We start from the raw sequence: 24,390 nt of genomic DNA on the forward strand, positions 1-24,390 counted from the left end.
GATATTGATATGCTAGAGTGATAGAAAACTATTAGCGATAGAATCCAAAATTTTGTTATAACTCTACTTTTAATAAAATTTGATTGTAGGTAGATTTTAATTTTTTATTTACAATAATTAATTTTAGTAGCGTAAAATACACATTTTCTTCAAAAGTGGGTGGGACTTTCTTCCAATATTATTTAATAAATGTTACATCATGATCCACGTGTAATAAATATTTTGTTTATATGGTTGTTATTATTATTATTATTTTTCTATCTTGATTTTTCAAACCGTAACTAAAACAGTTTCATAAGTTTAAAATTATAGTCTAACAGCCACCGCCCAGAAATACAAAAAGCAAAACCAATCATCAGACGTGAAGATGATGTTGATTATCTCTCCACTTTGAACCAATCAGGTCCCAACCCATATCGTTAAAACTTCAGGTACAGAAGAATCCATAGAAATTTTCATCTCATTTACAGCTTCCCCTTTCAAGATTCCCACAACTTTTATGAGCTCCAGATATTAATCTCTAATCCTCCACTGACTCCAACTTGAAGCAGTTGGTGAAGCTAAGGTAACCCCCCTATCAATTGTGAATTTGATTCTTTCTGCTTGATTTCATTTTGATTACCATCTGAATTTAGAGCTACCCATGCATCAGTAAACAGATTTTCATTACAAGATAGAAAGCATCTCTTTCTATAGAAAATTGTTATTTTTCTTTTCCAGAGTCTAGAGTATTTGTTTGAAGAAACAGCTTGTATCAGCTGTTTTTTCACTCTGTAAGCAGGCTTCTTATCTTAGTTTCATGTACTCCAGTTGGTCCTCCTCCGAATTTCTATTACTTGGAGGGTACTACTATAAAAAAAAATGGGATCTGTCAGTGCTCACTGCTCACATTGGGAGAAAAGAGCATAGAATCCATTATAGCATCAGCTTTTGGGGAGATACTCTCATTAACAGCTCCAGTATTATCACAACTTGGGCAAGAAGAAGGGAGAAGAATAGTCAATAAAAGTTCTTTTCAAGATAAAAGGATCCTCGAATCATTAACCGTTTGCATCTGTCGTCTCTTTGTTTCGTATTGTTCCTTTCTTAAAGGTGCCTTTTTATGGAACCATTTTGACTTAAAGAAACCACGAAAATTACCCATGATCTTGATCTGATTAGCGACTTCCTCTCCGCTTTTTGTCGAGAAAAACATAATACTGGAATTTTTGGAACGGATCAAATCACTTACGGCTCTGAATGCTCGAAGGCTCTCCAAACCCCGAGCATTCCAACTAGGGAGATTCATGGACTTCGGTCGCCTGAAAATCAGCCTCTGCCTCTAAAGTAACTAAATCTTCAATATTCTTTTAAGTCATTTTCCTCCATTCGAGCCTTTTTAACAGCCATCGGTCATCCCCAACCACTTCTTTTCAATGTCAACGCTTCTCTCAGAAGAATGAATCAAAGGACCGAGCCCCGAATCTTGCTCGTCCTTTCAAGATCTTTTGCTTTCCAACACAGGACTTGATAGCTTCTTGACATATGACTTTTCAAATGTTTATTACTTATACTCACATCAACCACAGTTTTGTTGTTGCTGTTTTTTTTTTTTTTTTTAAAGAAATCATGATTCATTGTGTTTCGCAACGATATAATAGAAAGTATAAATTTTCATCACATATGTATAAGTGTGAACAACCGATTTAAATGTTGACAAAAATTTAATACCATGCATCAAATAAGATGTCATAATAATATCAAATAAGATGTCATAATGTCGACAAAATTAGAGGTTGGAATCTGTAGAACTCAGAAAAGAAAGAGAAATAAAAAGTTCATTGGTGTATCCTTTTTTTTTCCCCGAGGAAAATCAGTAACTATGTTCTGATGGTTTTCCTTGTACTTCTGTTTTGGACTTGTATTAATGAATGATTGAGGTATCTAATATGTAACTTGTTTTGCATTTTTGTAACTAAAAATTCGAAGCAATTTGATATAATATTTGTGATTCATCGATATTTGCAATTCATCTATAAATTTTCAATATCGATCAAGAGTATTTGTAGATAAACTATGGATTCTCCATTACTTCGCCGTCGTGAATCAGTGGACAAACGGTGTTGTAGAGGATTGATTTTTCTGCCACTCGGAATACTTGCCATCACAGGTAGTTCAACTTATCATCACATTTGTTTGTTCATTTATTTTTCTTAACTTTTGGGTTTCTCACAAATCAAGGGCCGAAGAATTCTCATCTGTGGGTAACTGAGTTGTTTTAGCAAACCAATGATTTTGAGTCTTATTGTACATATTTCGGAGTTTTTTTTAGTGATGATTTCGACTTTGATTCTCTGTTTGAATGCATTAAAAAACAAAAAAAAATCTCTGTTTGAATGATTTCGCCAGTTGACTGGAAATATGCTTTGGTGTTGCCAAATTTGACTGGAAGATGAGCTTATCTACCTGCCTCTTTAGTCTTTACTTCAGATTTAATTGGTTCTTATTGCCTGAATATTTGTGATTGATTCGGACTTGTTTGATTTCCATTTTGTAGTTGTTGGTCATATCCTTGGAGTTTCATTAAATGGTTCAGTATTTAACGAGGAAAACAAGCACTCTGATGGAATACGTATCAATAATTCTGAAATTGTTGAGTCAGACAAGGGAGTTGTTGCTGCTGATGATGGTCGTTGCTCGGAAATTGGAGCATCAGTGCTTAGGCAGGGAGGGCATGCCGTTGATGCTGCAGTTGCAACTGCATTGTGTCTTGGTGTGGTGTGTTCAATGTGGAGCGGGATAGGAGGTGGTGGTTTTATGGTCGTGCGATCTGCGTCAACTTTGCAATCCATAGCTATTGATTTCAGGGAGACTGCACCCTTGGCTGCATCTCAGGTTCAAAATCTCTCTTTTGATAAAACAGATGGATTTCTTTTGGCCTCCAACACTTTTGGTTCAAATAGTCAAAAGTAGTACTGTGTGTAAAAGATGAAGGTGGAGGGTTCTGTCCAATGGAAAAAGGAGAGTGAAAAATTGTATGATATTTCTCTTTGGCAATATGCAGGATATGTATGAAGCCAATTTGACAGCCAAAGATATTGGGCCACTATCAATTGCAGTCCCTGGAGAGATAGCTGGCCTTCATGAAGCTTGGTTGAGATATGGTCGTTTGGCTTGGAAGTCTTTATTTGAACCTGCTATAAGGCTTGCCAAGGGTGGATTTGTGATTTCTCCTTATCTAGGAAAATCCTTAGTTTCTTCTACCGAGATGATACTACATGATCCTGGGTTGAGACAGGTTTTCGCACCAAATGGAAACATATTACAAGTAGGTGACACTTGCTACAATGTTGAACTAGGCAAGAGCTTAGAAACTGTGGCAAATCAGGGGCCACAAGCCTTCTATAATGGAGTCATTGGAGAGAAGTTGGTGAAGGATGTGAAAGCAGTTGGTGGCATTTTAACCATGGAGGATTTAAGGAACTACACGGTTGAAATAACAGAAGCAATGACCATTGAAGCCATGGGCTACACAGTGCATGGCATGCCACCTCCTTCAAGTGGAACACTTGGACTTGCTATGGTTTTGTTTCTCTTTACCTCCCCTGTAAAACTTTTGTGTTTGGATTGAATGTCCTTTATTTGAGTGATAATGATTTCAGAATCTATTCTTGAACGTTCGTTCAATCTTGGGAAACAGGTCATGAACATCTTTAAGAGCTATAATGACCCTGATGCTACTAAAGGAAATATCGGCGTACATCGCCTAATTGAAGCATTGAAACACATGTATGCTGAACGGATGAACTTGGGGGATCCTCGGTTTTCCAACATTAACAATGCCGTCTCCAACATGCTTAGTCTATCATTTGCAAAGAAAATTCAAGAAAAAATAGTTGACAATACTACTTTTCCTCCAGATTACTATCTATACAGGTGTGGATGAAAGGGAAAACATGCTTGTTCCACCTTTCTGTCTTTTAATTTTTGAAGAATCTAATGTTACATTTGTGGGAGTTCCTTTGACTTGCAAAAGAGGTTGCTGATGCCTTAACTTCATAGTTATGCTCAGTGTCAGCTAATTTTACTTGTTTTTGCATACAAATTCATGACACAAACTTGTTGTTTTCTATTACTAGGTGGAGTCAGTTAAGAGATCATGGAACCAGTCATTTTTGCATTGTGGATGCAGAGAGAAATGCGGTATCTTTGACAACAACCGTAAATGGGCACTTAGGGGCAGGCGTTCTCTCACCCTCTACTGGTATTGTTCTTAACAACCAGATGGGGGACTTTTCTATATCCACAAATATATCTCCTGATAAACTCCCTCCAGCTCCAACAAATTTTATCCAACCAAACAAAAGGCCCCTCTCTTCCATGACTCCTATTATTGTCACAAAGGTACAACTTCCATTTACGTCTTTGGTTGATTTGGATCATCTTCTTCTTGCTCTATTAGTCCACATTAAATCAGGCTCTGTTGTAAATAGATTATATCTATGATATAATACTAATCCTTAATATATGTTCTTTAACTCTTCTCTATAATGGCGAGATTGATTTGATTTCGAATGGCAATAATTATCTTTAGAAATGTTGTTTGTTATTCATAGGATGATCGATTGATTGCGGTAATGGGAGGTAGTGGTGGTATGAAGATAGTTCCTGCAGTGATTCAGGTTTTCCTTAATTATTTTTCCTTGGGATTCCAACCTTTCTCAGCAGTTGAAAGGTCAAGAGTGTACCATCAGGTTTGTTACTCAGTTTGGAGACAATTTATCATCACAAACCATTGACATTGTAATGCATAGCTTGTGTTGTCTCTGCAGTTGATGCCAAATGTAGTGAAATATGAAAATTTGACGTGCATAAATGGTGATTACGTCGAATTTTCGGCTAAAGAGAAGCAATTCTTGGAAGACAGAGGTCATGAAGTGGTAGCTATGGATGGAGCAGGAGCCATTGTTCAACTTGTAGTTCAAAACTTCGAAGATGCCATTGACATAGGTCGAAAGGGTGGAAAGCTATCCAACAACCAAAATAATTTTGGTGTTCTTACAGCTGTCTGTGACCCTAGAAAGAACGGAAATCCTGCAGTTGTTTAGGATATGTGTTGAAAATGACTTTGCAAGTGTTTGCAAAAGTGTTTTAAAGCATTTCGAAAGTTAGTTTGAAATGGCTCTTAGCTTAGTAGATGGAAAAGAATTGATTCCCATATCTCTTCTCACAACATGTTGCCTCCTTTTGTACATTGACTTAATTTAACCATGTAAATGTTTCTTAGTTCACACAATAATAGAAGTAATAGAAGCATTGGGGTAAGTTGGCCATATCTCTCTTTTCTTCACTTAATGACCTATATTATGTTGGAAAAACAAATTTCATCGGCATGACCTCAATCTTAAATTGCATGGACCGATTGCTCTACAAAGTTATCATAATTTCCTACTCAAGCGTATATAGAAATGAACTCGAGAAAAAAATTGGTAAAAAAAGAATCAAGAGTTTTTAAAATTATAAAATATTTTAAATAATAATAATAATTATTAATTTTCAATTCAAACATTAATTATAAAAAATTAAGATATAGTCATTTTCAACTTATTACTCAAACAGTAGTTTAGTCTTTTTGATGGATGTATTTAAGGAGGGAGATTATTGCAAGTAATTAAAGTTTTTTAATTTAGTATATAAACTTAAGTATGTATTAATTTAGTCTCTACCATGTAGTTTTTACCTTCTATTTTGTGTCTCTAATTAGTTTATGGATTTATTTATAAAATATTATTTAGTCTCTTTACTAATTTCTATAACAAAACTAAATTATTCTAATTTTTAAAATAAGGAATTGACTAAATTATTAGAAAGCAAAGTTAATTAAAAAGTGATTTTTTAAAACCAATTTTTATTGAAATATAGTTTTGAGGAATTTCGAATCATAATAACGACGTGGCAAAGTCATTCTGTGAAACGTTGCTACAAATCTGATCGTACAATAGACCTTTCCTGATTTGTGCGACTTCTTCCAAAACTTGAGGCATAAAGGCTAATTTGACGCTCAATTGCCAAAGCGCTTTGAAGACTGAAGAGATCGTTGTTGGATCATCATGTATAGAGCTGCAGCTTCACGAATCACGTCTCTTAAGGTAACTAAACCTGATCCTCCCCTTTTCACCTCTTTGATTATCTTATTTGCATTTTGTTCTCACACAACGCAACCGGTCTTTCGTTTGTGATTGTTTCCGATGATTTGGTTTTTACTTGTGATTTTTTTATAAATGGATCTGAATTCGTTGCTCTGGATGTTTTTTCTGCCTTTTCGAACTCCATTTTGTAATTTACGGTTTGTTTCGTTGAGTTTTGATTAGAAATACACTGAATTGGAGGTGGAAGTGAGTGTTTGAAGTCTCTGTGGGGAAAATTGATATCGTCGAAGTCATATGATCTGTATATTGAACTGACTGGTTATTGAGTGTCAATAAGTTAGGATCTAATTTGAATTATTTTGGCCCGATTGATAACCATTGTGTTTTTAATTTAATGTTTTTGAAATTTATGCTTGTTTACTCCCAAATTTCGGTCGAAAAGCAGACTTTTTTTTTTCTTCTGGTTTTCAAATATTTGCTGGTTTTTCTTGTTGAAAATATTGGTAGAAAGCGAATAACAATCTGCTATTCCAACTTCCCCTTGTGAATTGACTTGGGTTGTAGGTATGATTCTGGCTGTATTGACTGCATCTTTGGTATATATATATATTTATTTATTTATTCATTCATTTATGGGGCATTTTCAAAAGTAGCAAAGTAAATTAATATTTTGCAAAATCTACAATTCTTAAAAATTCCCCTTTATTTATTTCATTTTGGAATAATCCATTTTCAAATTATTGAGTATAAGGGTAAAAATAAAAGTTGTGTTTATAAGCTTAATTTTTTAAAATAAAAAATTAGGGATAAATTAGTCACCACACGAGGTATTAGTTCTTTTCTATTGGCTCATTCTGTATGGCTGGTCGGTAATAATAGTATAAAACACCTGTCTTTGTCATTGATTAAGTTAATGGATACATATTTTACGATAGTTATAAGTTGATAACCTTCCGAGCAGTTTGCATGGTATAAAACCTTTGCAGAGACGCGCTTGTGATTTTAGTTTTCAGTCTAACATGATAGAAGGCATCAAATTCAATTCTTCAAGCGGTTCAAATCTTCCGAATATGACTTCCTTAAAATATATGTAAACAATCTGCATAAGACATCGGGAATCATATGCTCTGATGGATAATGATGATAATTTTGCTTGCGGATCATTACTCAGGGGCATGCAAACAATGGGGTATGCAGATTTGCAAGCTCTAGTGCTGTTGCCTCAAAGCAAAAATCTTCTGGGGGTCTCTTTGGCTGGTTGCTTGGAGACCGTTCTGCATTACCCCCACTAGACTTTCCCCTGTCGGATGTGACCCTTCCGCCTCCATTACCAGATTATGTCGAACCTGGTAAGACCAAGATCACAAGTCTGCCAAATGGTGTAAAAGTAGCATCAGAAACATCACCGGTAAGACGAGATGCCATATGAATATATATACTAGTTTTCTGTAATTGTCTTGCTCGTGTTCCTTTTACGAAGGGGAAACTGTATTCTTATTTGTTTAATGCAGGATCCTGTCGCATCAATAGGCCTATATGTTGATTGTGGTTCAAGTTATGAGACTCCAGAAACTTTTGGTTCTACCCATCTGCTAGAACGCATGGCCTTCAAAACCACAAGTAATCGCAGTCACCTACGTGTTGTGCGTGAGGTAGAGGCAATTGGTGGAAATGTGCTCGCCTCAGCTGCAAGAGAGCAGATGGGCTACACCTTCAATGCTTTGAAGTCATATGTCCCTGAAATAGTGGAGCTGCTTGTTGACTGTGTCAGGAATCCTGTTTTTCTTGACTGGGAGGTCAATGAACAGGTCTCCTAGGATTTCTTTCACTATGAATATCATTAATACCTTGCGCCACAAATTTCCTACTTACTGACTCACTGAGAGATCGAAGCTTGTGTTAACAGCTTTCAAGGGTAAAAGATGAGATTATTGAAGCTTCCAACAATCCCCATGGGTTACTTCTGGAAGCCATCCATGCTGCTGGTTACTCTGGTGCGTTGGCAAATTCTCTTGTAGCTCCTGAGTCTGCTATACATAGTTTGAGTGGTACAATTTTGGAGAATTTTGTTTCTGTAAGTTGAATGGGAGCTTATATTATCATGTTTATTTTTACAATTAATTTTTTAATAATGTTAATTATTTATTGGTCATGCTTCTTCCTTCAGGAAAATTATACTGCATCACGCATAGTACTTGCAGCATCTGGTGTTGAACATGAGGAACTCTTATCTATTGCTGAACCACTTCTATCTGACCTTCCAAGTGTTCCTCATCAGGAGCCAAAATCAGTGTACAATGGGGGTGATTATCGTCATCAAGGAGATTCTGGGGTGTGTATCATCCATATTTTATATTGTAGCATCCAGTCTTCATTTCCAGGCATCATTTGTCAATTGTACTCTTTCAGGATGGGAGAACACATTTTGCTCTTGCCTTTGAACTCCCAGGTGGTTGGCGTAAGGAGAAAGATGCTATGGCTTTAACTGTTCTTCAGGTCTTAACAATGAATATCTTTTATGGTTAAGTGGTTTTCATGACACTTTGGTTTAGATCATGCACACACTCCCTCTAGTTCAGTCCATTTTTCACTTTATCACTGTGAAAAGTAAAAAAGAATGATATATCTCATCTCCTAGATGCTACTGGGAGGTGGAGGGTCCTTCTCAGCTGGTGGACCTGGAAAGGGGATGTACTCTCGGCTGTGTAAGTCCTAAATTTCTTTGACTTTGATGTCCATGTACCTGAGATCCTTATTTTGTATGTTTGTTTTTGTGTGGGAGGTTTGAAGGGAGGAGATCCATTTTTAATTTACCCATACAATCCAATCCAATCCAGTCCAATTTTAGTTTGCCCACGTGTTTTGTTGAAGCATTAACTTCTACGTATTTGTTGATGTGGTGAGCAGATCTTCAGGTGTTAAATGAGTATCCACAGGTCCAGTCGATTTCAGCATTCAGCAGTATTTACAACAATAGTGGCTTATTTGGCATCAAAGGAACTACTGTAATGTTTCTCTTTAAATCTTCTGTTAACTTACCATAATGCCAATCCTCTATGCTGATCTTGATAATAGAGTTCTTATTTATCCCTTTATAAACATCTACTCTAATTGTAGGGTTCTGATTTCGTTCCAAAAGCCTTTGATATTGCAGCTAGTGAACTGTTAGCTATTGCAACTCCTGGAAAAGGTCAATCATGATGCATTCTCTTTTCCAACATTTCCAGAGGAACCATTATATCTAACTTGATCATGGATAATGTTTCTTTTGTTTACAGTTCAACAAGTGCAGCTAGACCGTGCAAAACAGTCAACAAAGTCAGCTGTGCTAATGAATTTGGAATCCAGGGTATACATTATTATGTTTTGATTCTCGTTGCCTTACCAGACCTCGATGTTAGGTTGTTGGAAAAGAAAAATAAAATAGCATCATGCTTTTGAAAATGTTAATTTCTTTAGAATACGTCTGCTGATTGTGGAATATTTGTAGGTGGTTGCGTCAGAGGACATAGCCCGACAAGTTTTGACATACGGTGAACGGTATGGTCTGAATCATTTTATTGTACTCTGCATTCACCATGATGACCAGCCTTTCTAAATGCTTTCCTCTTGTTCTTGGAGGGTGAAATGAAATCTATTTGAAAGATTTAAAATTTATTAGGATGTCGTTATGCTGTTATTACTCATTAAACTTTCTGTTCCATGGTCAATTGTTCACATTTTCCAAATTATATATATCACGTCACCTTCTTAGTGTCTTTTAATGCACAAGGTGCAACAAAGCGCAATAGTCTCTAGGGCTCAAGACAAAGTACTACATAAAGAAGAGAAAACTAGTTGAAGTGGAAGTATGAAAAACAAAGCCCGAAACACAAAGAATTCTGCATTTAGACTTGGTAAATTCGAATTTTTTAGTTAATAAATAACATGGGAGTGAATAATCTAATTATTACTATTTTTAAAAAATCAAAGGGAGGGCTTTGAGCTTTGAGGCTTCACAACAGGTATGAGCCTTCTTTTGTGAGCTTGCCTTTTCAAGGTGAAGTGCCTCGGCATGTGCCGGATAATGCTTTGAAAAACTGCACATTCTTACCCTTTAGGTTTAGGCCGATTAAAGGCAATACTACACAGAATCTGGTCATAGTTAAGGTTGTTTTTTTCTTGAGGGCTATTAGAGGTTACAAATATAATGTGAATTAGTTATGTTCTATATTTTAGGCGAGACTTACAATAGTGATCTATCTTCAAGGCTACTCATGCTGATTTTTAATGACCGTGTGTTATATCTTAAATATATAATGTGTGCCACATTATCCAGGAAACCTGTGGAACATTTCTTGAAAGCTGTGGACGAAGTAACTCTGGACAGTGTAGCTTCAATTGCACAAAAACTTCTCTCATCTCCATTGACAATGGCCTCATATGGCGATGGTATTTATCATGCTCAACGAGATCCTCATGATATATATCTGTTTATCTTGATTCCTACCGAAAAAAAAAAAAAGAGCTCTCTTATTAGCTTTCTCTATTTAATTATTTCTTTATTTATTGTTGTTCTGCAGTTATTCATGTTCCAAGCTATGATTCTGTCAGCAGCAAGTTTAAGTCAAAGTGATCGTTCTTTTCCTATGAACGAATCAAATTAGTCCCCAGACGGAAGATAGAAATTGCTATCTTCAAGCCTTGTACACTGTCTTCTGAAAAAAAGACAAAGTATAAAGATCCAGTTTATCTCAATAATTGGTAAAATTGAGCAAGCCCTTTTTGTCAATACCGGATCTCTATTTGATGGTATGTTTTGTTCCATCTATCTAATAGTAAAGTATTCTTCAGCTAACAGTTCCATCTTGAAGAACGTTCATGTTCTGAAAGCAATTTCAGAATGTTTGTATTTTGGAACATTGCAATTTGCGAGGCCTCTGAGCAACAATCTGAGTTTTTTTTTTTTTCTTTTAATCTTTAATAATAAAGTGCTACTTGAAACACATGCTTGTGATTTTAAGCATTTTTAGATTACAACAGTTCTTTTAAAGATATATTGTAAGAGTAAGCTGGGGACCTTACTTTGTTAGTTTGAATGGTCAATTTTAGATATGCTTTTAGACACAACTAACTTTAGAGAAATAGCAACTTTGTGGCAGAAGATTTTAGTTTAGTTTAGTGCATCGTTTATTCGTTATTCAGAGCTTTTCTTCCTTTTCCTTTTCTTTTCTTTTTCTAGTTTTTCAGTTACTCAGATCTCTACTAAAGGATTGGTTGGATACATACATACGAGGTATTATTCTCCTAAAAGGTACTGTACGAATCACTTGAAAAAAAATTGTATATTTCTTCTTAAAAGATGCTCCAAATATTAATTTCAAGATGACAGATATAATTCATGTATAATTGAAATCTTCAAAATATTATTATTCTTCATATTCCTTGATTCATTTTCTTCTGATGTCAGTCAGTAGTATCAACACTAATTATTTGTTAACTTTGCCTTAATAATATATTTTTCATAGCCATCATTTTGATCTTAGGTTCTTTAGAAACTCCCCTTTTAGAACCTTTCCCTTTTGCTATTACTACAAGTGAATGTATAATGTATATTCATGTTGTGTGTATGTATTATGTATACACACACACATATATAGAACTGTGTATAAGTCATATTAAAATTATTAGATTCACATCCCAATGAGAAAATAGTTAAGAAAGTATATATGCCTGGTGTGAGAAAGCCAATGTTTTGTGGGTCCATTTCTTGATTAGTCAATGTCAACCATAAATGGATAATGTGACTAGCCATATATGAATAGGGTATCATCCATTTAGATCTTTAGACAGAATATATACTATTTTGCTCATTTCTGGTAATTCATGTTTAAAGATAGAGTTCTTGGTTTCTATTCATTTTTATTTTGTTTAAATTTATTATTCCTTGTCCCCACATGTTCTCGTTTTGTCTTTCTACTTCATATTTTATATAAATATATTTATTTCTGTTATATATACTTTAGATATCTGATTAGAATGGAACATTGTGTGCACCATATTGATGTCATATATATATATATATGTAGTTGTATGTGGGTACAAGATTGATGTGTGACCATATTAGTTTTGATGTGATTTTCTTAGTTAGATAAGCGAAATGGATCCATTTATTATAAAAGTAAGGAAATCAAATTCATGAACTAATTATGGCGTAAAAAGAAATAAAGCTCGATATGGTTATTTTGTTACCCAACATATATGAATAGGGAGATTGAAACCTTTTTTCGACTTTAGGTTGTATGCTAGTTGTAACGTGCAGGCGCTTTAGCTTTACATTTGTCTTCTTTTATACCCTTTTTCTTGACAAAAAAGATCTTATATATTGATTTGTTTTCACAAACAAAAATATTTCATCGACAAAATTATCTCCGTATACATCTCAACAAATAAAAAGAATTGTAGTTAAAAGAATTGTAGTTAGTTATGTTTTGCTTTCATTTTAATGGGAAACAATAGAAAGATAGTCAAAGATAAGATTAAATTTGTATGAAATGAGTGAAATAATTTTGTAGCTTGTTAGATTCTCATTAAGAAATTGAGGCTCGTTAACCCACCTCTAAATGGAAAAGAAAATCTTTCTACCCTTCTACCAAAAGGTAGTTTACCCTAAGTTGCAAAACTTTATTAGCAAGTTAAAAAGAGAACAATGTTAGACAAAATAACAATCTTAACCATCTTAACTCAAACTTGGACGTATTTAATTCTAAATCATAGTTACTCGACACCGATAATTTATATTCTAGTTACTTTTACAAAAGCTTGACACGTAGCTAACATATGTTATAGGAACTTCCATCTTTTCCTTTTTATCTCTTATGTAATACATTTATAGTTCCCAAGAACAATTCCTTCCACATTATGGCTATTAGCTCCTTTTCTAAAGAACATAACAAACAAACAAACAGTAATTTTGAAGCTAAGTAATGGGTTTTCAGTGGTATAGTGTTTAGTAAACTAAAGCAATTAAGAAGATACAAGTAATATAAGAGTGATATTTTCTTCATTAATGAAAGGGAAAAAAGAAAAGAAAAGAAAAGAAAAGAGTTGTGAGACAAAATGAGCAAGCATGGGCAGAAATCAGTTGGAGAAGACATCATTTAAGAAGCTTCATAATGATTTGCTTCTTGACTCATCAAAGGAAGTATGTTATAAACGTGAAAGACTAACCATCATCTTTTCTATTTGCTTTTGTGGGCCTCAAGTTTTCCCCATTTCTCGACCACGTCATACCCCTTCTGGGCTCCACTCCCTTTTCCCTGTCCACAGTTTTCCCTCAAAAGTTCAAAACCCCTTCCTCCCCAACCCTCTTCTCCGTTACCAACAAAGTGATCAGTATATGCATAGCTAAACATTAGTTAGACATACACTAATTAACTTATACTCTTTTAGATTGGTTATGAATAAAGTGAAGATAGCTGTGTATTGACACATCGTATCTCAGTTTTATGCAGTGTCTTCTAGATTGTACAGTTAGTGTATCACATGACAGACTTTTTCTTTCTTTTCGCTATGCTTTTTTTTTCTTCTTCTTCTAAGTCCAAAAAATCTTAATAAAGATAAAAGAGAAAGAGATTGAAAGAATTTATGGGATTAATTAAAAAGAAGATGTTAATTAGATTGAATTAAAAAGGGGGTGGGGGGTGGTGGGGGTGGTCCATCAAGAGTATACTGCTCAATTGCCTTGCTTATCAAGCAACCTTTCTTCTTAATCTCTCTCTCTCTCTCTCTCTCTTTTATAACATTCATTCATAGCTAAAAAAAAGGCATAATGAGCACCACCTTAGCTCAATACCCATGTGACTCTTTCTCTTTCTCTCTTCCATTTCCCACATGAATATATATATTTAGCCTTCCCAAAGTGAAACTGTCATGCAAACAAAAAAAAAAGAACAAAATTCAAAAAATATAAAAAAAAGTTTGAGAGTCTAATTTTAACACACATATCAATTTGAGAGTAAACATTTTACAAAATGAAAGTTTGAAGGTATAATTACATGTCATTCATAGTTAGTGTAATTTAGATGTGATTTTGTAATTTATTCAAACAATAATAATAATAATAGGTGTTTGTACTCTATAAAAAGGGAAAAAAGAGAAAAAAGATTTTAGCATTAGAATATGAGTTTGTACTCAAAGGCTTTGCCACGTTATTGTAATAGTGATAGTCTTAAGCTTATTCACTTCAAGTTGGTAGTAGGTTGTTTTTATCGTCTTCTCCAATTTTTTCTTTTAGATTTATAAATGCATATTTTCTACCCTTCAAATCAAACATAAAAGGTTCAATTCTTTTCTTTTTTTTAGCTTCCAATTTTATATTTATTTCAATTATTTTCACGTTTTTAGTACGACATTTATTAACAAGAAACTAAAGAAAGCGTGGAATTAATAATCAATACACTAGAATATCTCAAATAGATTGATACATCCATGTTTTAGTTAGAACTTGAAGGCAATCAAATGTATAGTACTTAAACAAATGGTGTTGTGTTTAAGTTGGTTTGCATCTATTATATATTGTTGGAAAAACCCATCTACATATAAGCAGAAAAATTTCATAGAAATTGAAAGAAAACAATAACTAATATTGAAAATCTTTAAAAATAAATTGTTATGATCACACAAAATAATTATTTTCTTGATCCTAATTGCAAAAGAACACTCTCTCGAAAGCGTAAGAACCTCTAAGCTAGCTTAAAGTATTTCTAACTAGAATAATTTAAAATAAAAAAACAACTTCTTTTATGGTGTTTAATTTGAAACTCATAACTTTCTTGAACTTTTATGATGGGAGACACCTACGTTTTTTATATTTTATCAAAATTTCACATATAAGACACAAAATCAAGAATAATCTAACTTGATAAACACAAACATAGACTGAACTTTTCCTAATTTTAACAATGTGTGTGTGAAAATGGAGAGAAGGGTGTGGGCTAAAACAAAACTATATATATTTATTTATATATATATATATAGATATATAATATAATATATGAAATTAATTAGTAACTTTAGGAATTGGGCCTAAGAGAGAGGGTAAGAAAGAAGAGCATTTTGTTGTTGGTTTGGCTTTTGCTTTTTTAATTTAGTCAGTCAATTGTTCAAACACACAAAAGAAACAAACCAACAGACACTCTTAAGACCTTTATTACAAAAAAATCAACTTGGTTTCTTCTTCTTCTTCTTCTCTCTCTCTCTCTCTCCCTCTCTCTCCCTCCCTCTCCCTCTTTGGTTTTTCCTTTTCCCCACAAATTAACCCCATACAATAATATATTTCATATTTTATATTTTATACTTTGTATTATCATATATATCATTTTCTATATCCCTCTTCTTCTTCTTCTTCTTCTTCTTCTTCTTCTTCTTCTTCTTCTTCTCCTTCTCCTTCTTCTTCTTCTTCTAAAGGTTTCCTCTCTAGGTTTTCAGTCCTTACCTTTTCCTTTTTCCCCTCTTTTTCTCTTTGTTTCTTCAGTTAAAGTTAAGACAGCAAAATTCTTCTTATTATTTTTTTTCAATTCTTCTCTCTTGTTAAAGCAATAAGTTTTATATCTCTCAAAACCCACATCGACAGTTTCTTCTTTTTCCTTTTTTTTCTCTCTTTATTTCTTTTCTTTAGGGCTCTTCTCTGAAGATCTTTCTCGTGGGGGTGAAAAAAGAATCGAAACTTGTTCTACTTCTCTTCTAATTTCTCATTTCTAAACAAAACCCACTTCTAAGAATTCAATTTTAGTAAGTGGGTTATGAAAAAGTTTTCTCTTTTTCCTTCAAAGTTATGAGATTTTACTATACCCAAGTTCATAGAACAACAATAAGATAGCAGATATATTATATCTTTCATCTCCTTTTAATCGAAACAACGATGACAACGAGTATGGCAAGTACGAAGAGCAATTTGGGGTCGATAACGAGCTCGGATCTTATCGATGCGAAACTAGAGGAGCATCAAAAGTGTGGATCGAAGCAGTGTCCTGGGTGCGGGCACAAGCTAGAAGCGAAGCCGGTAATTAAAAAAACACAGGACCTTATGCTATGCTATGAATATGATATGGTTATTTTCTTTTTATTTGTTTTGTGTGTGTATTATGTATAATTAGGTTGGAAATTTGGAATTGGAGTTATTTTGTGTAGGATTGGTTAGGTTTACCAGCAGGAGTGAAATTTGACCCAACAGATCAAGAACTGATAGAACATCTTGAAGCTAAAGTTGAAGCTAAACATGACATGAAATCTCACCCTTTGATTGATGAGTTCATTCCTACAATTGAAGGTGAAGATGGGATTTGTTATACTCATCCTGAAAAGCTTCCTGGTAAATTATTTTTTCTTTTCTTTAAAAAATAAATAAAATTAGAACACTTTCTTTTTCCCATACTAGAGAGAATGATAAATGTGGATAAAGAAGAATATTTTTATTCAAATTTTAGAAAAAAAAGATTGGGAAATCATTCTTTGGATTGGATAATATATTTATGTTTAGTTTAATTTGCTTTTATATGTATCCAGTGCACAATTTGTTTTCTTTCAAGTTGGATATGACTTTGAGGGAAAACCCCTTATGGTTGCACCTAAGCCAACTAACTTGGAATTTTGCATAAACTTTTTTTTATCATTAACTTTCTTTTTATAAATGAATTTCCACTCTATACTTTTGAAGAAAAGTATTTTGACGTGATCGATGATCTTAATAACAGTTGGATGCAAGTTCAAAATTTATCTAACTCTAAACCACATATTGCTCAATTTTTAGTGTATATATGTACGTATGTTTGTATATACATTAGTGTACTTCAACAAGATCAAAATACTTCTTTTTAGTTTTTCTCTCGTATATATCATCCTATAGAGTCGTTAGCTACAATGTTCCAACTTCTCAATTCATTTTTTCCTTTTTTTTTTTTTTAATGTAGGAGTTACAAGAGATGGATTGAGTAGACATTTCTTCCACAGGCCATCGAAAGCTTACACAACAGGAACAAGAAAGCGAAGAAAAATCCAAACGGAATGCGACTTCCAAGGTGGAGGTGGTGGCGGTGAAACACGGTGGCACAAGACTGGAAAGACCCGGCCGGTTATGGTCAACGGCCGCCAAAAGGGCTGCAAAAAAATCCTTGTTCTTTACACCAACTTTGGCAAAAACCGAAAACCCGAAAAAACCAATTGGGTTATGCACCAATACCATTTAGGCCAACACGAGGAGGAGAAAGAAGGAGAGCTTGTTGTTTCTAAGATTTTTTATCAAACACAGCCTCGCCAGTGCAGTTGGTCCTCCTCTGATAAGCCCGTCAGTGTCGGTGTTAGCCCCGAGCTTAGCGGTGACAACCTTGTTCTTAGTAGTAGAAGGGAGAGTGGGAGCGGGAGTTGTTCGTCTTCTCGAGAAATAACCACTGGCCAGAGAGACGAAATGTCATCCGTAGGTGGTGGTGGTCTTTGTCCTCCGCCGCATATCGCTGCAGCTGCGACATACGCCGGACTGGATCATATTCAACAATTCAAAGCTGATCATTTTAGCTTTGGTCCTTACAGAAGAACCTTTGATGAGGTTTGTATTTAATTTTATTATTCCATGCATATCTTCTTTTTCCATTTTTTTTAATGGTTTTCTTTTTCTCTTTAGAAATTAAACTTTTTTTTTTTCTTCTAAGAAAGCTTTTCTTTGCCCTTCTTGATTTTCTCTAATGTATTTAGGCAAATAATTTTCAAATTTTAGTTTTCTCTATGGGGAACAAAAGATTTCATGGTAAAAAAGAAGGAATAATATATATATAGCCCTTTTTTTCTTCTTTATTCTTTTAATTTATTTTTTAAGCTTATGAACATAAAATGAAGATTAATGCATGATTAGAATAAATAAATGTATAGCAAAAAATTAGTATATATGTGATTTAATCATCATATTATATAATTTAAGGAGGTAAGGAATCAATTTGGAAAGTTTTTATGTAGGCTTTCTCATACCTCATATTTTGCTTGCATTTGCAGCATAATTTTAGGAGGTTAATTTAGAGATTTTTGGCAACATTATAATTTGTCTTCTAACTAAAAATAAGACTTCCTTACCCACCAAATAGTAACATTAAATTGACAAAACTATACCAATAGAAAACAACATATAGAAAGTTTAAAAAAAGAAAAAAGAATTGCTTGAAAGTTAATTAAATTTGTCCTATTTTCCCTCAGTCTGGCATTGGAGAAGCTTCAACAGCAAGAGAAGCTCCCCCGACCGAGGACATCGGAGATCATCGCAACCACCACCACCACCATCTTCAACGGCAGCACCATCATCCAATGGTGACTACTGCATTTCAAATCACTCGCCCTTCAAATCCAATCTCCACAATCATCTGTCCTCCTCCTCTCCACCATTCCTCAATCATTCTCGACCACGATGCATACCGAGTTTCTCCACTAATGCTGCAAAGTGAAAGCTTTCAGGTAAACTAGTTAACTATGGTCTCATTTGATATCTATTTAGCTTTTGAAAACTTTTCCCTTTTTTTAAACTTTCTTTACAATATTTTTCATCTTTTCTAAGAAAACGTAGAATAATTCATAACCAAATTTCAATCTTTTCTTTTCACTCTATTTTTGTTTTAAAAGTTCCACTGTATAATGATTTGAAATACATTCACGAAAATTAGGCAACACTAAAAGAAGTGTTTACACACGTAATTTCAAAAACCAAAAACCAAAAACCATTTATGTATAAACATAAAACCTTTTCTCTATTTTCTCTATGGCATGAAAATATAAAAAGTACATATATTATTATTGGGGGTTAAATGGAGAATTTCCTTTGGTGTGTGTTAACTAAATTTGCAAAGATATGGCATAGTACAAAATCTTTTCACTTTGGAATATTATAAGCTTTGGGAAAGAAAGATTAAAAAAAAAAGTCACTTAAGATGATGATTTTTTTTTTCTTCTTTACAGCAACAGCAACAAGAACAACATCATAAGCTAGGAGGAAGGTCTGCTTCTGGTTTGGAAGAACTCATAATGGGTTGCACTTCATCTAATATCAAAGAAGTAAGTCCATTTTTATACACTCTTTTTTTTTTCAATTAAAATAAAATATTATAAGTTCGGTCCTTAAACTTTTCGATAATGTGATTTTAAACTTTCGATTTCGTGACAAGGACTAATCAAACTTACTATTAATTGCAATATATTAGAAGATTTTAGAGGAAGGAATAATATTTATGTAAAAGAAAGAAAAACACAAATTCTTTAATGGGTATATTATTTTGAATTAAAGAGTCATGGACTTTATCTTTCTTTTTATTATAGATTTCACCATAGAATCTATGTTTTTAGTGTTTATTTTATGATATAGGAAAAGCAAAAAAACTCAAAAACTGATCCAGACAAGAGAATATATTCTGCCTTCATTTAATTTGGAATGAAACTACTAAAAAAATAAGTTGATAAATTGAAATACAAATCTCTCAAACTTCCTACTTTTGAGAGCCATAGTGGGTGAGGTGAGCTTTTTGTTTTCAAATTTTTTAATAGCTTAATTATTTTTGTTTAATATCTTTATAAAATACAATAAAGCTCTCCCATTTCTGGGGTTTTGGTGGATCTCTAACTTTGTTCAATTTTTAATTTTAAAATAAACTAAGACTACTCTCTCTTTGATTTTTGGATTTGTTTTTAGAGTTCAAATTGGAGACTTCTTTCACTTTTCTTGAACTTTGTAGCCTTTGTTCTAAGCAATAATAGCTTTAAGGTGGGAGAGGTTAAACATTTGACTTAATTAGGAGTGATTTCTTTTCTTCTAATAATACTTAATTTACCTTCGAACCAATTAGTTGGAGCTTGTTAAAGTATTGATATAACTATTTAATTTACCTTCATCTATTAGATCTTAATCAATGATTTAACCAAGTTGTTTAGAGATAGATATTAGTAAATTTACTTAACTATTAAATGCAATAACAATAGATTGATAAACATATAAACATCACATGAAAAGTGGATAGGATCGAGCTTCTAATGAATATTTCTGTGTATAGGCAAGTATACCTTCTATTATTATATTTTCACACTTGTTCTTTCCATTTTGTTTGATGCTCCAATTTTAGAAGAAATAGAGATGTTTCAATAGCTCAAAATGATGGTTAAATTAGGTTTACACATGTTTTGAGTATTTGTACTCACAATCTCCTTTTTGAATGAATGTATATATATCCCATTTTAGTTGAAGTCTATGATGTAGGTGTCATGAATGTGTCAAACAAAATATTGGATACACAATAATAAACATACAAAAGAGGAAAGCAAAGTGTGAGAAGGGGAAACCCTAATTTTCATTTTGAGATATATATAATATATTGTGCATGGTTTTGTGTTTTTCTTTTCTTTGTTTGCTTTCTGTAGGAGTCAACAATGGCAAACAACCCTCAAGAAGCAGCAGAATGGATGAAGTACTCTCCTTTCTGGCCTGAACCTGACAACCCAAATCATCATTGATAAAACCAAAAAAAAAAAAACACAAATCAAAACAAAACAAAAAAAACCCCCCAAGTTTCTTCCTTAATTAAAGAGACAACATTATCATCCTCATCATTATTATTACATATATCCTCTACACCTTCTCCTTCCCAAGAAAAAAAAAAGATCCCATCAATTAAACAAAATAATCCTATTTCACCTTTTTTTTTTCTTACAAAAATGAAAGAAAAAAATTACCCAAACGAAACCAAGTCCATGGTGGAAAGAAGGGGAGAAAAAGAGGGTGCAGCTTTAGAAGGAAAAAGGGTCAAAGAGGCAAGAAAAATGCAGTGTTTGAGCCATCAAAATCATCATACTTATCATTACACTATCATCTTCTTCCATCACCTAATATTCTTTCTTCTTTCTTTTTTTTCCCCCCTTTTCTTTTTGTTTTGAATTTTTTGTATAGTTTTGCTTTTGTGTTTTTTTTTTTCACACAAAATAGTACAACAGAAATTTATATACATTTCTATATCTCATTGAGCTTGTATTATTATTAATTATCACTTCTCTTCTTAGGAAATATATATTTATATGGAATTACATAGATAAAAGAGAGATTGTTTCGAAAAAAATTAATGAACAAAAGATGTCTCACACTTTGAGTTGAGGAAGAATTACCTTTTTTTTTTTTTTTCTAACTTCACCTTTATAATTAAGCAACTTTGGAGAAACACTTATATATATTGTAGTGTATTATTATTGTTTACTTTCATTTTTTTCTTTATCAAAAGGAAAGCAGCTGCAAATATATGCTTCCCTCTTTCAAAACCTTTAATCTTCCAATAGTTGCCTAGTAACATGAAATAAAGTACTATTACTCTCTCTTTTCTCACACTTCTATATAGGATATATATTATTTGGTTTATTAGGACGATATTTGTGGTGCGAGTTTGAGATCTTAAACAAATTGAATTGACAATAAGAAAATTAGTTAACTCACATATATCTTTTTAAAAAGTTTAGTAAAGTAATGTTTCCAAACAAAAAAACAAGAAAAAAAGAAAAGTAGGAATTAGAAGTTGTTGTTTGTTTGTTTTTAGTTTAGTCTAAAGTAAGTTCTTGAAAGCTCTAATATATACATCATTAAATTATTTTTTTGGTTTATTAGTTTTCTTGAGATATTAAAAATAAATTAATTGATCAATTTTTATATAAATTTGTCTTTAATCTTTGTGCCCCAATAGTTTAATTTTGTTAACTTTTAACAAATATATCCAATAGATCAAAAAAATCAAATTTGAAAATTCATGGATTTATATATTGAACAAAATTGAAAGTTTAAAGAGATATATATTCAAATACTTTTCAATTAAAGATGAAAATAGATACAAAACCTCAATGTCAAAAGACTAATCTTGTAATCTTTGTAACATTTAGTTTAGTTTTTGTTTACATATTTCTATCATTTTTCAACAACCTTACCCCTTTTTCTAAGTTTGTGCCAATGATATGTCATTGTTATAAACTGCATATTTTCTTCTTCTTTTTCTTAAAAAGTAAATCAACTTTAAACGTATCTCAATGTGGGAAATCAATGAATGTGTGCTTTTAATTTTCCTTTTTATTCTTTCTCATCCAACCAAATGAATAAAATGTAGTTTGTAGTTTGTGTTTGGAGTTCAAATTTATGTCCATATACATGTCGGTAGGGCGTTATGTCGTTTTCTCCCCCTTCGGGATGTCGATTTTTTCTTCTTGCAGCTTGGGGAAATTTTTAGGATCTTTTTTTTTTCTTTGTGTAAGAATAATAACATGGGGTTTCATACTTTATGTCAATTTTCTTGTTTTTTGGTATGTTGGTTGGGACAACTCTTAATTTAATTAGCTTCCCTTTTTACTTTATTCTATTCCAAATTATATGTACTCAACTTTATTTTTATTTTTGAAGTAATTTTATAGAGAGAGAGAGAGTAACGTTGGTGCATGTTGGGGTTCTTTTTTTTAATTTTGAGGACGTGCATGAAAACTATATAATAAAAATATTGGAAGTGATTTGGTAGCTGTTTTTATCCTTAGTTTCTAAAAGGAATAAAAGAAAGGAAACAAAGATATTATGAATATTAAAAAGAAAGAGAGTGTGACAAGAATAAACTTTTGGATTTGAAAATGACCCTATTGTATATAATGTTTGCTCATCATCTTCCAAATCTCTCTCTCTTCCTTTCTCCTTATATATTTGATGAACAAAGTTATTTATATTTTATTTTAAAAATACTATTTTTTGAACTATAATCATGTAAGGAAAGAGATATCCGTAGGTACATTCAAATATCTTAACAAAGTTGACATAATTTTAGCACTAATCATAAATAACAAAGTGAAAGTCACCACACTTCATCATTCAAGATCATATCAATTAGTAAACGTATATATAATTTATCTATGGATTTATTAACAAAATACTAAATGTGTGCATATCTAAGGTTAGAGATTATTTTTAAAGTTATACGTGCTCTTCTATTAATTGGTTTGTTTTCATTAATTGTGGTTTCAATAGAAAAGCAATTACTTTGTTATTTTTGATGTTAGGGTTAGAAAAAGAAGGAATGAATTGAAAGAGAGTGTGTGAAAGATCCTAAGGAGATTAGGGATGGTGGGTGGGAATATTAGGAAGAGAGAAGGATATGTAGCCATTCAATATGAAAATTCATATGAAATTATAAAATAAACCAAAAGAGGTGCAAAAAAAGGTGAATGAATTGGTTGAACCTAAAAAGAAAGTGATATGTATTTTAGTTTTTTAAAAAAATTTAGTTGCTTGTAAAGGTATATATATCCCTAATTACATTCAAAATAACCCAATATATAACAACATTTTTTAAAAATTAAAAAATATGTCTATCATCCATAGACTTTATTCATAATTTTTGTTGAAGTATTACTGGTCATTATCTAATGTAATTATAATTAGCCTAATTATTAGAGAATGTATGGGGTTTGGGTTTTAGGTATGGGTTAGGGTTTTTCTTTTTGGGTTTGCAGATTTTGGTCCCAAAAAGAAGTTGCAAGAAGAATTATAGTTAGTGCAAAGAAGAATATCACAACATGGCCAAACTCTACCTTTTCTTGGATTCTTCCACAATGTGCCCATAGACATGGGTTTCCCTACCTTTTTTGCATTCTAATCTTTTAATTCTCCAACCATATACTACTTTTCATTTTAAGTTTAATTAATAAGATATGTTGCTAAAGACAAATCAATTATATATGTGTGTGTGAATTAGGTACTTTACTTAGGCTCTAAGTATATATTAAGGAAATTATATATATATACACAACTTTTTATGAACATCTCGCTTCCTCAACTTATCGAGGGCATGCAATTTATTAATTTCTTTATATTTGAGTACACTAACTACAAAGTTGTAGATGACTAAAATGTGAGTGGTGAACATGAATTTTTGATCTATTTGGTCACTTCACTGCCATGCAATATCATGTTGGATCGATTTCAGTTCAAACTTTTTTAGGATTTCTACTCCAAATCGATGGTAGGTCTAGTACTTTTACAACATCTATGGAAGGTGTAGGGCATGGTATTGTAGTTTTTGAAAGATAAATTTTCTTTATAAAAAAAAAAAAAAAAAAAGACTCAACATGTGCGAGACAATCAAACCAGAAATCTATATCCCCATAAATTAAATGGCTTTCTGATGATGTAGTTTGTAATTAATTACTCAAGATTTTAACAAATACTAGAGCTAAGGGTAATGTTTGATAT

At 32.6% G+C, this 24,390-nt stretch overlaps 3 protein-coding genes across 6 annotated transcripts; all 3 read left to right on the forward strand.

Moving 5' to 3' along the window:
• Positions 1 to 278: 278 nt before the first annotated feature.
• Positions 279 to 5,314, forward strand: LOC101221216 (glutathione hydrolase 3). Of its 3 annotated transcripts, none has more exons than XM_031881077.1 (8): positions 279 to 565; positions 811 to 2,149; positions 2,537 to 2,874; positions 3,044 to 3,562; positions 3,680 to 3,915; positions 4,119 to 4,383; positions 4,596 to 4,733; positions 4,812 to 5,097. In XM_031881077.1, the coding sequence occupies exons 2-8, from the start codon at positions 2,056 to 2,058 to the stop codon at positions 5,085 to 5,087; spliced, it is 1,866 nt and encodes a 621-aa protein (XP_031736937.1). In that variant the 5' UTR covers positions 279 to 565; positions 811 to 2,055; the 3' UTR covers positions 5,088 to 5,097. The 3 variants fall into 3 exon arrangements, with proteins under 3 accessions (XP_031736937.1, XP_004141035.1, XP_011648622.1); XM_004140987.3 differs by having other exon boundaries at positions 280 to 565; positions 2,038 to 2,149; positions 4,812 to 5,314; XM_011650320.2 differs by having other exon boundaries at positions 280 to 565; positions 2,049 to 2,149.
• Positions 5,315 to 5,971: 657 nt separating this feature from the next.
• Positions 5,972 to 11,234, forward strand: LOC101220985 (mitochondrial-processing peptidase subunit alpha). The gene is made up of 13 exons (XM_004140986.3): positions 5,972 to 6,128; positions 7,300 to 7,536; positions 7,640 to 7,936; positions 8,035 to 8,202; positions 8,296 to 8,460; positions 8,538 to 8,624; positions 8,767 to 8,833; positions 9,036 to 9,133; positions 9,246 to 9,318; positions 9,407 to 9,477; positions 9,619 to 9,668; positions 10,447 to 10,559; positions 10,691 to 11,234. The coding sequence occupies exons 1-13, from the start codon at positions 6,090 to 6,092 to the stop codon at positions 10,741 to 10,743; spliced, it is 1,518 nt and encodes a 505-aa protein (XP_004141034.3). The 5' UTR covers positions 5,972 to 6,089; the 3' UTR covers positions 10,744 to 11,234.
• A 4,256-nt stretch (positions 11,235 to 15,490) lies between these two features.
• Positions 15,491 to 21,241, forward strand: LOC101211827 (NAC domain-containing protein 75). Of its 2 annotated transcripts, none has more exons than XM_011650321.2 (6): positions 15,491 to 16,170; positions 16,299 to 16,479; positions 17,078 to 17,709; positions 18,348 to 18,602; positions 19,101 to 19,196; positions 20,550 to 21,241. In XM_011650321.2, exons 1-6 carry the CDS (start codon positions 16,030 to 16,032, stop codon positions 20,640 to 20,642), a joined length of 1,398 nt encoding a protein of 465 aa, XP_011648623.1. In that variant the 5' UTR covers positions 15,491 to 16,029; the 3' UTR covers positions 20,643 to 21,241. The 2 variants fall into 2 exon arrangements, with proteins under 2 accessions (XP_011648623.1, XP_011648624.1); XM_011650322.2 differs by having other exon boundaries at positions 15,494 to 16,170; positions 16,286 to 16,479.
• Positions 21,242 to 24,390: the final 3,149 nt, after the last annotated feature.

Source organism: Cucumis sativus, chromosome 2, assembly GCF_000004075.3.
Source record: "Cucumis sativus cultivar 9930 chromosome 2, Cucumber_9930_V3, whole genome shotgun sequence".
Lineage (NCBI taxonomy): Eukaryota > Viridiplantae > Streptophyta > Magnoliopsida > Cucurbitales > Cucurbitaceae > Cucumis > Cucumis sativus.